Genomic DNA, 14708 nt, shown 5'->3' on the forward strand with positions numbered 1-14708 from the left:
TAGTGGTGTACTTTCCTTCATTTAACAAACTACAAACAACTGATGTAGCAACACTTCCAGAACAGGAATCTACAGTAACCTAACTTTGTAAAAACTACATGTTGAGGCTGGCGCTGCGGCATAGCGGGGAAGACCGCAGCCTCGGTGCCCGTATCCCATACGGACACCAGCAGAAAGCTGCATCCCACACTGGAAAGCCAGTGTTCCTGACACCATCTTCCTACTAATGCAGACCCTAGTAAGCAGCAGTCACAGCTCCAGTGAATGGGTCCTGCCACCCATGTAGCAGATCTGGGTTAAGTTTCCAGCTCAGTCTCAAAGATTCAAGTCACTGTGAGCATTTAGGAAATAAACCAGGACGGAAGCGCATGTTCTTTCTCTCCAAAAAAACAAAGGGGGGGGGGAGGGGCTTAAAAATTATTAAATGGCAAATTAAATTTCTGAAATAGAAAACTTTTTTTTTTTTTTAATTTATTTGAAAGAATTAGAGAAACAGGGAAAGACAGAAAGTTCTTCCATACACTGGTGCAATCCGCAATCAGCTGAAACAGCCACATCAGAGCCAGGTCAAAGCTAGGAGCTTCATCCAGATCTGCCACACCTGGGCCATCTTCTGCTGCTTTCCAAGGACATTAGTAGGGATCTGGATCAGAAGTGGAGTAGCCAGGACATGAACTGGCACCCATATTTCCAGAAGGCTGGTGTTGTAGGCGATGGCTTTACCCGCTATGCCAAAACGGCAGCCCCAACTCCTAAATGTTAAGTAGCTTTGATTACGGCATGTTGCTCTCATCGTTATATTCTCTTAGCACGCCGAAGAGAATATATCACAGGTACAGATGTTTAGGAAAAACATAGTCTACATGATAGGATTCAGCATGATTCACAGTTTCAGGTCCTATTTCCCATGGATAAGGGGGACACTACTACAACTGTTTAGCAAATGTGTCAACTTTTTTTCAGGATTTAACAACTAAACAAAGCAGACTTTTTAAGAAGAAACACATTCAACTGAATGGAAAGCACTATGCTCCAATTTTTTTTTTTTTTTTTTTTTTTTTTTTTTTTTTTTTACTATTTTATGAACTCAGGCAACTGGCAGAAATACATGATATTAAAGGTTGCTATTTAAGTACAATTAATAAAAACAAAAAAACTTACCTTCCACACTTTCCATTCAAAAATAGTTAACAACGCAAGAAAGGAAGAGATAGGCAGAAGCAGGCTATGAAACCGAGTACGACCTGCTTAAATGGCTATGCCTGAGGGAAGTGATCCACTAAGGAGGGTTCAATTCATGTTCCCATCCTCAGAGGCTACTACTGCTTGTTATCCATTACTAGTGAGGGCCTTGTGGCATACTGCATCCAAAACCCGCAGCCACTGCAGATGCGGGAGTATGAGTCTTTGCAGATTTCATTTGAAGTTATTTAAAAGTCACTTAAAAGGATACAGTCTGTGAAATACAAGGAAATAATCAATTTTCTCCAATTCTGTAGAACTCAGCAGTTAGTTAATTTAAAGGCATGGTTTCCCAAAATCTCTGGATAGATACTTTCCTTGTAGGAGAGGGGAAACAAAAGAAAAAGCCATGAAACAGATAGCCCAGAAAGAAAAAGTGAACATTCAGTGGCAAATTTATCTGTTTCCAATAAAAAAAAAAAAAAAAAAGGAATTCAGATTAGAATCAATACAGAAACCTGTTTTCTAGGGAAGACACTCCTCCCGAGTAACAACCTGCTGGAGAGAAGGCAGCACACACACCAGCTCTGTAACTTTGTCTTGGTTTTTGGTTGTATTGCCTCTTGCTTTTGAACCAGTCAGTTCCCACTTAGTGGACTAAATTTTAAAAAGGAATTTTTCAGAATCAAATGAGCTAAAACTGCTTAAATCAGAAGCCTATGGGTAGGCCGGCGCCATGGCCCACTAGGCTAATCCTCCACCTGCAGCGCCGGCACCCCGGGTTCTAGTCCTGGTCGGGGCGCCGGATTCTGTCCTTGCTCCTCTTCCAGTCCAGCTCTGCTGTGGCCCGGGAGTGCAGTGGAGGATGGCCCAGTGCTTGGGCCCTGCACCCGCATGGGAGACCAGGAGAAGCACCTGGCTCTAGATCGGCGCAGCACGCAGGCCACAGCGTGGCAACCATTTAGGGGTGAACCAACGGAAAAGGAGGACCTTTTACTCTTTAACTCTGCTTGTCCAAAAAAAAAAACAAAAAAAAAGACGATGACTATCAATGACTATGGGTAAAAGGAAGGAGTTATAAAGTCCCTGCTCAGTTCCATGGTCTTGACAGCTGTTTCCTGAAGTAGATTAAAAAACGTATTTAATGGTTTTTCTCCTTCAGCATTTATGCATACCTTTTTTTTTGTTCAACCTCTAGTCTGAAATTAATTTTCAGGTTGACTTTTCAGATTCCATTTGAAAATGAAACTGTTATTTTTGGGGAGGAAAACACCCTCAACAACCATTTAACAATCTTTACAAGGACTACTGAGCTATGGAAAAAGAGTAGAACTTCGTAACTGACTTCTCTTGAGGTTTGCTGCACATTTCATAACCCATTCAGCTAAGAAAAGGATTCAAGATCCTCATCTGAAATAAACAGCAGGGGTTCCAAGTGACAAAACCAATCTCTTTGCTAGTGCAATTTTAACAGAAAGAATGAAATTGTGCAGATTCCCAAAGGGACATCGATATTTATCTAGAAACTTATACCTACTAAAAAGTCCTTATCTACCCCCCCCCCAAAAAAAAACACAGAAAAAACACCTAAAATGATCTTAAAGATAAAAAGCCTGATTCACAACATCAAAAGAAGTTTCCCATTTCAACACATGATTGAAATAGAGAAATTCATTTGATGGTATGAAAACTGAATTAAAAAATACTGGTGAGGCTGGCACTTCATACTGTAGTGCCAGCTCCAGTCCTAGCTGCTCTACTTCTGATTCACTTTCTAATACGCCAGTGGAGGGAGCAGAAGATGGAAGTACTTGGGCCCCTGCCACCTGTGTGGGAGACTGGGATGGAATTCCTGGCTTCTGGCTGGCACAGACCTGCCTGGTAGAGCCATCTTGGGGAGTGAACTAGTGGATGGAAGACAACGCACACAAGTGCTTCTGTTCTCTTGCTCTCACTCTCCTCCCTCACTTCTGTTATTCTACCTTTTAAATACTTAAAAAAAAAAAAAAAAAAAAGACCTCACAATAAATTGAAGAATTTATTAGTAAGACAAAATGATGTTTTCAACACTGATATTTCAGACAGCTTTAGAATACGTTTTATTAAACAGAAGCAGTTAGTGCATACAAATAACTTATGGTAAGTTTTTCAATAATTATCTTAATGGGTAAAGATTTTTCTTCTTACAATGCTGTTCACCCTCTTAGCTTTTTTTTTTTTGCTGATATGGCAAATAAACTATTCAAGCCCTCAAAAATACTTCAATAAAAAATAATCAGACGTCGAGAACTGAAGCAAACAGCTCAAATAAAATGAAAATGCTCTTTCTTCCAAAATGGATGGGAAATATTATGTGCTGGCATAGGAGAGAAATTAGCTAAAGAGCATGGCAATCAAAGCTGACCTGGACTGTCTGAAGAGACCTGGAACATCTCACAGGCCAACCCTGATTCCATCTGACACTTCAGAGAGTCTGACCAAAGACCTTCAAAACCCATATTGACTAAGGTTATGATTATGTCAGCATACAAACCATGCCCCCTTACCTCAGCCTGCGCTTCCTTGAACGAGAGACAGATCGGCTTCGGGATCGAGACTTCGAAAATGAACGAGAACGAGATCTCGATGCAGATCTTGAGCGAGAAGAGCGAGATCCAGACTTGGATTTGTTTGTTTTTGACATCTTTGAAGTTCGCTTTTCAGTTACACCTCACCTAAGAAAATACAATTCAAACATGAGTCCCATCGCATATTCAAACCTCTCTGGACAATCAGAACATTTTTTAAAAAACAGATGAAATGATTGATTTTACAGAGTGCTCTTTGGCTTTTCACCAAAAGGAGCTTCTAAGAAGTACAAATTCCAAACATCCTAAACCATAGTGGCAATTGGCTGACACTGAATCCTAACTGGATGACCCCAAAAGATGGACAGGAAAGAACAGAGCTATAAGCTTTTTCGTAAGCACACAAGTTTTTGCTGTTGTTGCTTTTAGATTTATTTGAAAAGGAGAACTGGAGGGGGAGAGAGAGAGAGGGGTCTTCCATTCACTGGTTCACTACTCATCAAATGGCTGCAATGTCCAGATCTGGACCAGGCCAAAGCCTGAAGCCAGGGGCTTCTTCCAGGTCTCCCACATGGGTGCAGGGGCCCAAGCACTTGGGCTGTCCTCAGCTGCACCTTAGCAGGGAGCTGGATTGGAAGTAGAGCATCTGGGACTTGAACCAGCATCCATAAGGGATGCTGGCATTGCAGGCAGCAGCTTAACTCACTATGCCACCACAGCAGCCCCAGAACACAAGTTTTAAGACTAAATGTACTGATATGATCTGAGCCAGGTTTCCCAATTCTAAAAGAAGAAAACCTATCCAACAATATCCTGGTGATTGAGTCAGTGGCACATCTCTACTCCCTAGACTACAAATGGCCCTCGACACCATGAGGCATATACTTAATCTTTACTTCTAAGGAACAAGTTAAAAAGAGAGTGAGTATTCTCAAAATAACTTATTGTTGGCTAACAGATGTAAATATAAGATGTTAATCTATATAATATATAGATATATATATATAGATATATATTATATAGATTATATATAATATATATAATCTAATATATAATAATATATAATATATATATAATAATATATAATATATATAATATATATATTATATATATTATATATATATATTATATATATATATTATAATATATAATAATATATAATTATATATAGATTATATAATATATAGATATATATAATATATAGATATATATATAGATATATATTATATAGATTATATAATATATAATAATACAATATAATCTATATAATATAGGATTAAAATAATTCATAAAGTGAAGAACCATCACTTTCATCTAGCTGTTCATTACCATCAACAATTAGATTTTCTTTTCCCCCAGGGTCATTTTCCTACAAACACACACATCCTTTTCCTTTTCTCCCACTTCTAGAGTGAACAGAGCACCTCAAGGTTGTCCTGAGAAGTAAACACTGGGACTAGTCTGCAAGGTGTACTGACTCCTCCCCTTTATACCCTTGGACATCCCTGCAGCGACAAAAACTTTCAAGCTAATGTATGTGTCTATCAAAGACTGGCTATAGGAGGCCAGAGACAGAGTGCAGAGGAAGAGACAGCTAGATGAGGAAATCAAGGACCCACAACATCAAATGTTCTATGCTCTAGCAAGGCCAAAGATGTTTCAATGAAAAGTTGGCAAGTAATGCTACACAAAATCAGGATAGAGAAGTTAAGTTATTCAGGGATGGGAGGAATAAACAATTTACAACGAGAATACAGAAAATACACTGTTTTTCTGGTTGGCCTTCAGATTATTTTGAGATTCTCTAGGTTCATCCTCGCTTTTTTTTCCTCCTACCCCCGCCACAGGTCCAGGTATATCTGCCTAATGACATCTCTAATTTTTACTTTTAGCTAGGTTAAAAAAAAAAAAATCATCCACATCACCTACACAATAGGTGGGTAATATCTGACTTGAGAAGAAAAAGGTGGTACAAGTTAGTGGAAAATGAATACTCAGTTCAAAACCTAGAAACTGAAAGCTAAGAAGCTAATTTTCATTAACATGAAGAAAAAGTTGTCATCTAAATACAAACAACCAAACTTAAACACTTCTACAAATAGTAAACTTACTAGAACTGACAGGTATACTTAAGAACTACAGTAAGATGGCTTCAATTCCACTACTACTCCTAGAGCTTTGTTATTAGTATAAATTGAAGATAATTTTTAAATCATCATTATACCCTGTGAATTAAGTACAGTAATTCTGGACGGTACAAAACTGTAACTGAAAACAACCCCTGTCATTCAAGAAGACCCTATAGAGTGTGTGACCACAAATAAAAACAGACAAGCAAACTAGAGTAATTACCAACAGTGGTAAATACTAGGAAGAAGACAAAGAGCAGGTAATGCTGGTAAATATAGAGACTTACTTACAGAAAATGGTCAAGAGGTGGTATTTAAGCTGTCACCTAAAGAAAAGAACATATCATGAGAAAAGCAAAGGAAATACCAGAAAGACATGAGGCTTCTTCTCTCAGTACATTTAAATGTTTTTTTTTTTAAATATTTTATTTATTTGAAAGTTACAGAGAGAGGTAGAGACAGAGAGAGATGTCTTCCATAAGCTGGTTCATTCTCCAATTGGCCACAATGGCCGGAGCTGCGCCAATCCAAAGCCAGGAGCCAGGAGCTTCTTCCCAGTCTCCCATGCAGGTGCAAGGGCCCAAGGACTTAGACCATCTTCCACTGCTTTCCCAGGCAACAGCAGAGAGCTGGATCGGAAGTGGAGCAGCCAGGTCCTGAACCGGCACCCATAGGGGATGCCAGCACTTCAGGCCAGGGCTTTAAACCGCTGCACCACAGCACCAGCCCCCTTAAAATTTTTTTTTTTTTTTTTAATTTGACAGGTAGAGTTATAGACAGTGAGAGAGAGAGAGAGAAAGGTCTTCCTTCTGTTGGTTCACTCCCCTAATGGCCGCTACGGCCAGTGCTGTGCCGATCCGAAGCCAGAGCCAGGTTCTTCTTTCTGGTCTCCCATGCGGGTGCAGGGGCCCAAGCACTTGGCCATCCTCCACTGCCCTCCAGGGCCACAGCAGAGAGCTGGACTGGAAGAGGAGTAACTGGAACTAGAACCGGTGCCCATATGGGATGTCAGCACCGCAAGCAGAGGATTAGCCAAGTGAGCCATAGCTTAAATGTATTTTTAAAACCACAGTTTCGGCCGTGGCTCACTTGGCTAATCCTCCACCTGTAGCACCGGCACCCCGGGTTCTAGTACCGGCTGGGGCACTGGGTACTAGTCCCGGTTGCTCCTCTTCCAGTCCAGCTCTCTGCTGTGGCCCGGGAGGGCAGCAGAGGATGGCCCAAGTGCTTGGGTCCCTGTACCCACATGGGAGACCGGGAGGAAGTACCCGGCTCCTGGCTTCGGATCGGCACAGCACCAGCCGTAGTGGCCATTAGAGGAGTGAACCAACGGAAGGAAGATCTTTCTCTCTGTCTCTCTTTCACTGTCTATAACTCTCTAACTCTGTCAAAAAATAAAACAAAACAATAAAAATAAAAAAAAAAACCCACACATTTTCGTGTGAAGTGGGGAGAAATAAAAGGTAAAGTCATCCAATTAATTAACCAAAATCATTCCAAGCCTTGCTGCTAATCCATTAAAAATCACATAATTCTCTTCTGAGACTTTTAAACCTCATTGCAATCACTTAAGACTACTATACATGCACCTTTTCTTATTTCTAGTAGTTCTTCCAAGTCCATGTCCTAAGAGGGGCAAATATATTAATACCACATTGGAAATTAATGCAGCACTTATACCATCTAAGAAGTACTCAGGGACACGGTTTCTTCTCAAACTGAAATTTACCCATAAGGACGTTCTGCTCCTTCAGTAACATCTGCCTTTCCTGTACATGCTGCTTCACTTAAAACACTGATAGGGGCTGGCACTGTGGCACAGCAAGTAAAGCCACCATCTGCAGCGCCAGCATCCCATACTGGTGCCAGTTCGAGTTTGGCTGCTCCACTTCTGATCAAGCTCTCTGCTTATGCACCTGGGAAAGCAACAGAAGATGGACCAAATGCTTGGGGCCCTGCACCCATGTGGGAGACTGAGAAGAAATTTCTGGCTTTGGACTGGTCCAGTTCCAGCCACTGTAACCATCTGGGAAGAGCCAGCAGATGGAAGATCTCTCTCTCTCTCTCTCTTTCTGCCTCTCTCCTTCTCCATCCTTACCTCCTTCCGTCTCGCTAACTCTTTCAAATAAATAAATCTTTCTTAAAAAAAAAAAAATTTAAGAGAAAGTCTAATCCCGAAGAATTGTGGCAAAAGATGAAGACAGTTCACGAACGTAAAATATGCCTCAGATGAAAACATGTCCCCGCAAACATTCTTCCCCCATCAATGGTGGAGAATGTGGCCACATTCCCATGCCAGCAGTATAGAAGAACTGGCTGATGGAAAAAGGAGCAATCAACACTTCCTATCTATCTCTGCTTGGCAGGTCAAGGATGCAAAAATATAAGAACTACTTTGGAAACTCCTACTTAACAGCCAAATATTCTCAGCTTCTTTTTAACTTTTACTTATTTTCATTTTACTTGAAATGCAGACAAAGACAGGGAGATATCTTCCAACTGTTGGTTCACTCACCAAAGCTTCCAATAGTCAGGGATGCCAGGCTAAAGCCAGGAGTCTGGAACCCAATCCAGGTCTCTGAGGGGCCCAGATACTTGAGCCATAACCTACTGCCTCAAAGGTGAGCATCAGCAACAAACTGGACCAGAAGTGGAGTAGTCAGTCAAGCCCTCTGATACGGGATGCGGGCACCTAAAGCAGTAATTGTGCTGCTGTGCCTATCCTTGCTTTCCAACATTCCTTAGATGATATGATCTTAGAATATGCACTTATTACCCTGGCTTGCTCTTGAATCAATGCCAGTTTGTCCCACCTCATTGGGATACTCAGGGTTTAAGGTAGTTCTCCAAATGTGGTCTGACTAGAAAAGAACTATTTAGAAACCACTAAGGCATCCTAAGACTTCTTTCTACAAGCTACACCACAAGGTGCTTCAGGGTGAGCTCAGAATCACTAAAGCCTGAAGTCCTTTCTCAGAAACCCTTCCTCTGCTGCAAGATGTGCCCCTCCATCTTATAGTTACACAATTGTTGCTCTATTTCTTTTTCCCCTTTTATTTAATATCCAACTGTAAAATTTCAAACAGCCTTTTGAAATCATTTCGAATACAATTCTGTTACTTGGAGAAAGGGTTTTTCTTCACACTGCTCCACAAAGAGCCACCTTAGAGTGTGGACCAGAACCAACACCCTTTCCAAGGCCCAAGTCTTCTCAGCCAATACCAAAAAGACCAATGGGCCTTGGAAGAACATATTCATTTTACTTACAACAAAACAGTAGTTGTGAGATACATAATTACAAGGCTTTTATACCATTAAAAACATACTATTTTTCAAATCCAAGAAAAAGAATTACTATTGGCAAAAAAAGCCAAAGCAAAATTCTCCAAATCAAAAACTTTCAAAGATAAGGCAATAGGCCATCCTAAGAGTTCCAACTGTGCCAGTCTTAAATAGCCAACACACAAACTATCGTTCAGTCTGCACATACCAGGTTTACACTGAAAAAGCTCTTCTCAGAAAAGTCTTAGTTGATTATTTTTTATGGGACGAGCAAATAAATATGTATGGTAGCTTCTATAATCCATCAATTCTAAACTTACTCTATGACAGGATATTCAGTTTCTTTAGGAGGTCTAGCATTCTCAGAGCACTTCTCAGGGTGTGAACTCCAATTTCACTGTCCACTTCGTGAACAATATAAGACAGAGCTTAACGTATTCTAATAAGCAACAGCCACCTGGTGTAGTAATGAAACATACAGGTGTCTTCATCTTACTAGCCAGAGTTATTAGGATGTCCGAACACCATGAAGCTTTCATTTTTTGTTAAACGTGTATTTTTTTTTAAAAGGTAGAATTATAGACAGTAAGAGAGACAGAAAGGTCTTCCTTCCGCTAGTTCACTCTCCAATAGGCCACTCCAGCTGGCACTGCGCCAATGTAAAGCCAGGATCCAGGTGTTTCTTCCTGGTCTCCCATGCGGGTGCAGGGGCCCAAGCACTGGGCCATCCTCCACTGCACTCCCGGGCCACAGCAGAGAGCTGGACTGGAAGAGGAGCAACCGGGACAGAATCCGGCACCCTGCCACCTATGTAGGAGATCAGAATGGAGTTTCTGGCTCTTAGTTGGGGCCTGGCCTAGACCTGACTATCGCAGTTATTTTGGGAGTGAACCAGCGATGGAAGAATCTGTCTCTATCTCTCCCCCTTTCTCTGTACCTCTCTACCTTTCAAATAAGTAAATAAGCATTTTTTAAAAATTAAAATTTTAGGGGCCAGCAACATGTTGCGGCAGGTTAAAGAGCTGCCTGCAATGTTGGCATCTCATATGCCAGCTGGGAGTCCCGGCCACTCCATTTGCAATCAAGCATCCTGCTAATACACCTGTGAAAGCAGTGGAAGATGGCCCAAGTCCTGAGACCCCTGAACCTGAATGGGTGCACCCAATGTACCAAAGAGAAGCTCCTGGCTCCTGGCTCCAGCCTGGGCCAGCCTTAGCCATTGCAGCCATCTGGAAGGTGAACCAGCAGACAGAAGTAACTCTAAGTCTCATTTTCAAACAGAAAAATAAATTTTTTAAAAATTTATTGGGGCCGGCAATGTGGCATAGTGGGTAAAGCTGCCACATACAGTGCCAGCATCCCATTTGGAAATCCAGTTCAAGTCCCTGCTGCTCCACTTCCGATCCAGCTCTCCATTATAGCCTGGGATAGCAGTAGAAGACGGCCCAAGTCCTTGGGCCCCTGCACCCAGGTGGGAAAACCCAGAGGAATCCCCTGGCTCCTGGCTTCAGATTGGTGCAGCTCTGGTTGTTGCGGCCAATTGGGGAGAGCTCCAGCAGATGGAAGACCTCTCTCTCTGCCTAACTCTTTCAAATAAATAAATCTTTAAAAAAAAAAAAAAAAAGAAAGAAAGAAAGAAAGAAAGAAAAGATACCTACTGAGAGACAGAGATATCATAGTTAAAAATCAAAGTCAACAAAAGGTTTAAAAATGGATTTTCTCCCCTCTTTCTGATTGAGACAAACTGAGAGTAGACAGTAAAGGGTTGCATTTTTTATGCAGCATGCAAAATTACAGGATATCTATCTTGACAATGAAATAAAGGAATTAAGGTTGGGACAAGTTAGCAGCCCATGCTTGATAATTATATTTAAAACATTTAGCTCCTCTTGCTCCACATCTAGAGTATGTTCGATGAGGGTCGGCACTGTGGCACAGCCAGTAGAGACACCGCCTGCAGTGCCAGCATCCCATATGAGCACCGGTTTAACTCCTGGCTGCTCCACTTCCAGACCAGCTCTCTCCTATGGCCTTGCAAAGCAGAGGAAGATGGCCAAATCCTTGGGCCCCTACGCCCGTGTGGGACCTTGGCTCCTGTCTTTAGATCAGCTTAGCTCCAGCTGTTGTGGCTATTTGGGGAGTGAACCAGCAGATGGAAAATCTCTTGGCCAGCGCCGCAGCTCACTAGGCTAATCCTCCACCTAGCGGCACCGGCACACTGGGTTCTAGTCCCGGTTGGGGCACCTATTGAGCCACGGTGCCAGCCTTATAAAAAAAAAAAAAAAAAAAAACAACAACTTTAAAAAAATGAATTAACAGGTAGAGAATGATCCAACATGGGAATCAGGCCACTCATCAGACTCATAGAATGACAAACACCATGAAAAACACTCTGACCTCGGAATCAGCCCTTAAGTCTTTCTGTCTGGCTGAAAAGCCCATGAGAACATTTTAGCCGTAGAAAGCCAAGACACTGGCAAAAAATGATCTACAGGAAAGATCTCTGAGTGAGATCCCAGTGGAAAGAAAAGGCCATTAAAAAAGGATGTATTTTTCTCTGAAGGGAGGAAAAAACTTCCACTTTGCTTATGGCCCTGTCCAAATACTGACAGTTTGTGGACTCAAAAGGCTTCCATAGGGGCCGGCGCTGTGGCTCAGCAAGTTAACGCCCTGGCCTGACGTGCCCGCATCCCATATGGGTGCCGGTTCTGGTCCTGGCTGCTCCACTTCCGATCCAGCTCTCTGCTATGGCCTGGGAAAGCGGTAGAGGATGGCCGAAGTCCTTGGGCCCCTGCACCCATGTGGGAGACCCAGAAGAAGCTCCTGGCTCCTGGCTTCAAATTGGCACAGTTCCAGCTGTTGCAGTCAACTGGGGAGTGAACCAGGAGATGGAAGAGATCCTGCCTTCAGATGGGTGCAGCTCGAACTGTTGTGGCTGTCTAGGGAGTGGGCCAGTGGACAGAAGACCTCTCTCTCTCTCCCTCTCTCTAACTCTGCCTTTCAAATAAAAAAATAATAATAAAAAAATAAAAAGGGGCTGGCGCCGTGGCTCAATAGGCTAATCCTCCGCCTTGTAGCGCCGGCACACCGGGTTCTAGTCCCGGTTGGGGCGCCGGATTCTGTCCCGGTTGCCCCTCTTCCAGGCCAGCTCTCTGCTGTGGCCCGGGAAGGCAGTGGAAGATGGCCCAAGTCCTTGGGCCCTGCACCCCATGGGAGACCAGGAGAAGCACCTGGCTCCTGCCTTTGGATCAGCGCGGTGCGCAGGCCGCAGCGTGCCAGCTATGGTGGCCATTGGAGGGTGAACCAACGGCAAAAGGAAGACCTCTCTCTCTGTCTCTCTCTCTCACTATCCACTCTGCCTGTCAAAAAATAAAAAAATTAAAAAAAAATTTAAAAATTAAAAAAAGGTACAAAATCAATGATAAATGAGCCACAAAATGTTTGTGGTAAAGACAGACCCAAAATTACCAAGAAAGAAATTCAGAACTCATAAAGGGTTTTAGGAAAAGCAGACAAGCCTAATTTGTACTCTGTATGCTTCTGGATAGTTAGGGCAGAAAAGCAGAGTTCAAGTGAAACATTAAACATGTTTACTATTTTATGCTTTTCTCTGGAGACTGTCGTCTCCTGAGTAAAAATGGAAAGAAAGAAAGGAATCAAGAGTAGCTGTGGCATCCCTAAGGTAACAGTCTGCCAGGTATTCACACCCCACCTAAAGTCCCAGAAGAAATCAAACCAAAGCAGTCTTTCTGACATTTACTCTGGCTGCTGTTGAATGGCTCTTAAATCATTTAGTAAGTTAAATCAGTAACAATTATTTTATTTCTAAAGTCTTAAAATTTATAGAAAAGAATACTCACATATACATTAATTAAACACCCTCCTTTTTAAAAGGGAGGAAAATGCTTCAAGGAAAAAGGTCATTTCCCCTTTTAACACTTTAAAATAAAATGTATCTGGGTAGTTCTGAAATTCTTAAACTTTAAAAACTATGTTCTGGGCTGGTACTATGGCATAGGGGGTTAATCTGCAGCCTGTGACACTGGCATCCCATATTGGCATTGAGTCGTATCTTAGATGCTACTCTTCTGACCCAGCTCCCTGCTAATGGCCTTGGAAAAGCAGCAGAGGATGGCCCAAGAGGCTGGGTCCCTGCTACCCACATGGGAGACCCAGAGGGAGCTCCTGGCTCCAGCCAGGCCCAGTTCTGACAGTTGAGAGCATCTGCCATCTGGGGAGTGAACTAGCAGATGGAAGGGGTGTGTGTGTGTGTGTGTGTGTGTGTGTGTGTGTGTGTGTGTCTTTTCCTCTTTCTGTAATTCTGCCTTTCAAATAAAGTAATCCTTAAAAAGGGGGTGGGGGGAGCAGGAGTGGCAGACACAAGATAGGGCAGACAGGATAGAATCACTTGTTTCTTATATAATTTTTCAAGCCAGTCAGTGAGTTTACATGTGATCTCCCTCCACTATTCTCTTTTTTGAAGATTTATTTATTTGAAAGGCAGAGAGACAAAGGGAGAACCAGAGACAGAGACCTTCCAGCTGTTGGTTCATTCCCAGATGCCTACAAGAGCTAGGTCTGGGCCAGGCTGAAGCCAGGAGCTAGGAACTCCTCCAACACGAGTGGCAGAGGCACTTGGGCCTTCTTCTCTGTCTTCTGAGGCCCATTATCAGGAAGCTGGACAAGAAGTAGAGCAACCATGGCCTGGGAAAGGAGTGGAGGATGGCCCAAGTCCTTGGACCCCTGCACCCACTTGGGAGACCCAGAAGAAACTACTGGCTTTGGATCGGCGCAGCTCCGGCCATTGTAGCCATCTGGGGAGTGAACCAGCAGATGGAAGATATCTCTCTCTCTCTGCCTCTGCCTCTCTGTAACTCTGCCTTTCAAATAAATAATAAATAAATCTTCAAAAAAAGTAGAGCACCCAAGACTTCAATATTCACTTCAATATGCAATGCTGGCATCCCAAGTGGTTGTTTAACCTGCTGTGCCAAAATACCAGCTCCTCCCTTCCACTATTCTAAAACTGCTGACATTCCACAAGCTAACTTTTATTTTCAATGTGAAGTCAAATATCTTATACTGATACTAAATAAACAAAAAAAACCCACTAAGTAACAATTTCTATATGACCCTAAATAAATGTAACTATTTTTATTTTTTTAAAGATTTGTCTATTTGAAAGGCAGAGCCAGAGAGAGGCACAGGCAGAGAGAAGTTGTCCATCCACTGCTTCACTTCCCAAACGGCCACAACAGCCAGAGCTGGGTTGATCCAGAGCCAAGGTGCTTCAGTCAGGTCTCCCACGCAGTTTCAAGGGACCTTGGGCCATCCTCTACTGCTTTCCCAGGTGATAGCAGAGAGCTGGATCGGAAGTGGAGCGCCTGGGACACAAACACGCACCCACATGGGGTGCCGGCCCTGCAGGCAGCAGCTTGACCTGCTATGCCACAGCACCAGCCCAAATATCTCTTTTTTTTATGACTCCAAGTTCACTTTGGAAACATCACAATCAGATTATTTCATTTTTATATTTTATAACTTTACA

General features: G+C 42.6%; 1 protein-coding gene across 50 annotated transcripts in view; it reads right to left on the minus strand.

The window, feature by feature from the left end:
• THRAP3 (thyroid hormone receptor associated protein 3) overlaps nt 1-14708 on the minus strand; it is an 85534-nt gene that overhangs the window by 19810 nt on the left and 51016 nt on the right. For 24 of the 50 annotated variants that reach the window (XR_016211111.1, XM_089300986.1, XM_089300993.1 and 21 more), the window contains 2 exons: nt 6170-6204; nt 3729-3896 (listed from right to left, as the gene is read on the minus strand). Coding sequence is in view for 29 of the 50 variants with exons in the window: in XM_089300986.1 (XP_089157112.1) it covers nt 3729-3865 (137 nt within the window). In the remaining 21 variants the exon portion in view is untranslated. Of the gene's footprint in view, nt 1-3728; nt 3897-6165; nt 6205-14708 lie in introns of all 50 variants that reach the window. The other 26 variants (XR_016211112.1, XM_089300999.1, XM_089300998.1 and 23 more) reach the window with 2 other exon arrangements.

This window comes from Oryctolagus cuniculus, chromosome 7 (assembly GCF_051225735.1).
Source record: "Oryctolagus cuniculus isolate XC-2025 breed Fujian yellow rabbit chromosome 7, ASM5122573v1, whole genome shotgun sequence".
NCBI classification, from domain to species: Eukaryota; Metazoa; Chordata; class Mammalia; order Lagomorpha; family Leporidae; genus Oryctolagus; species Oryctolagus cuniculus.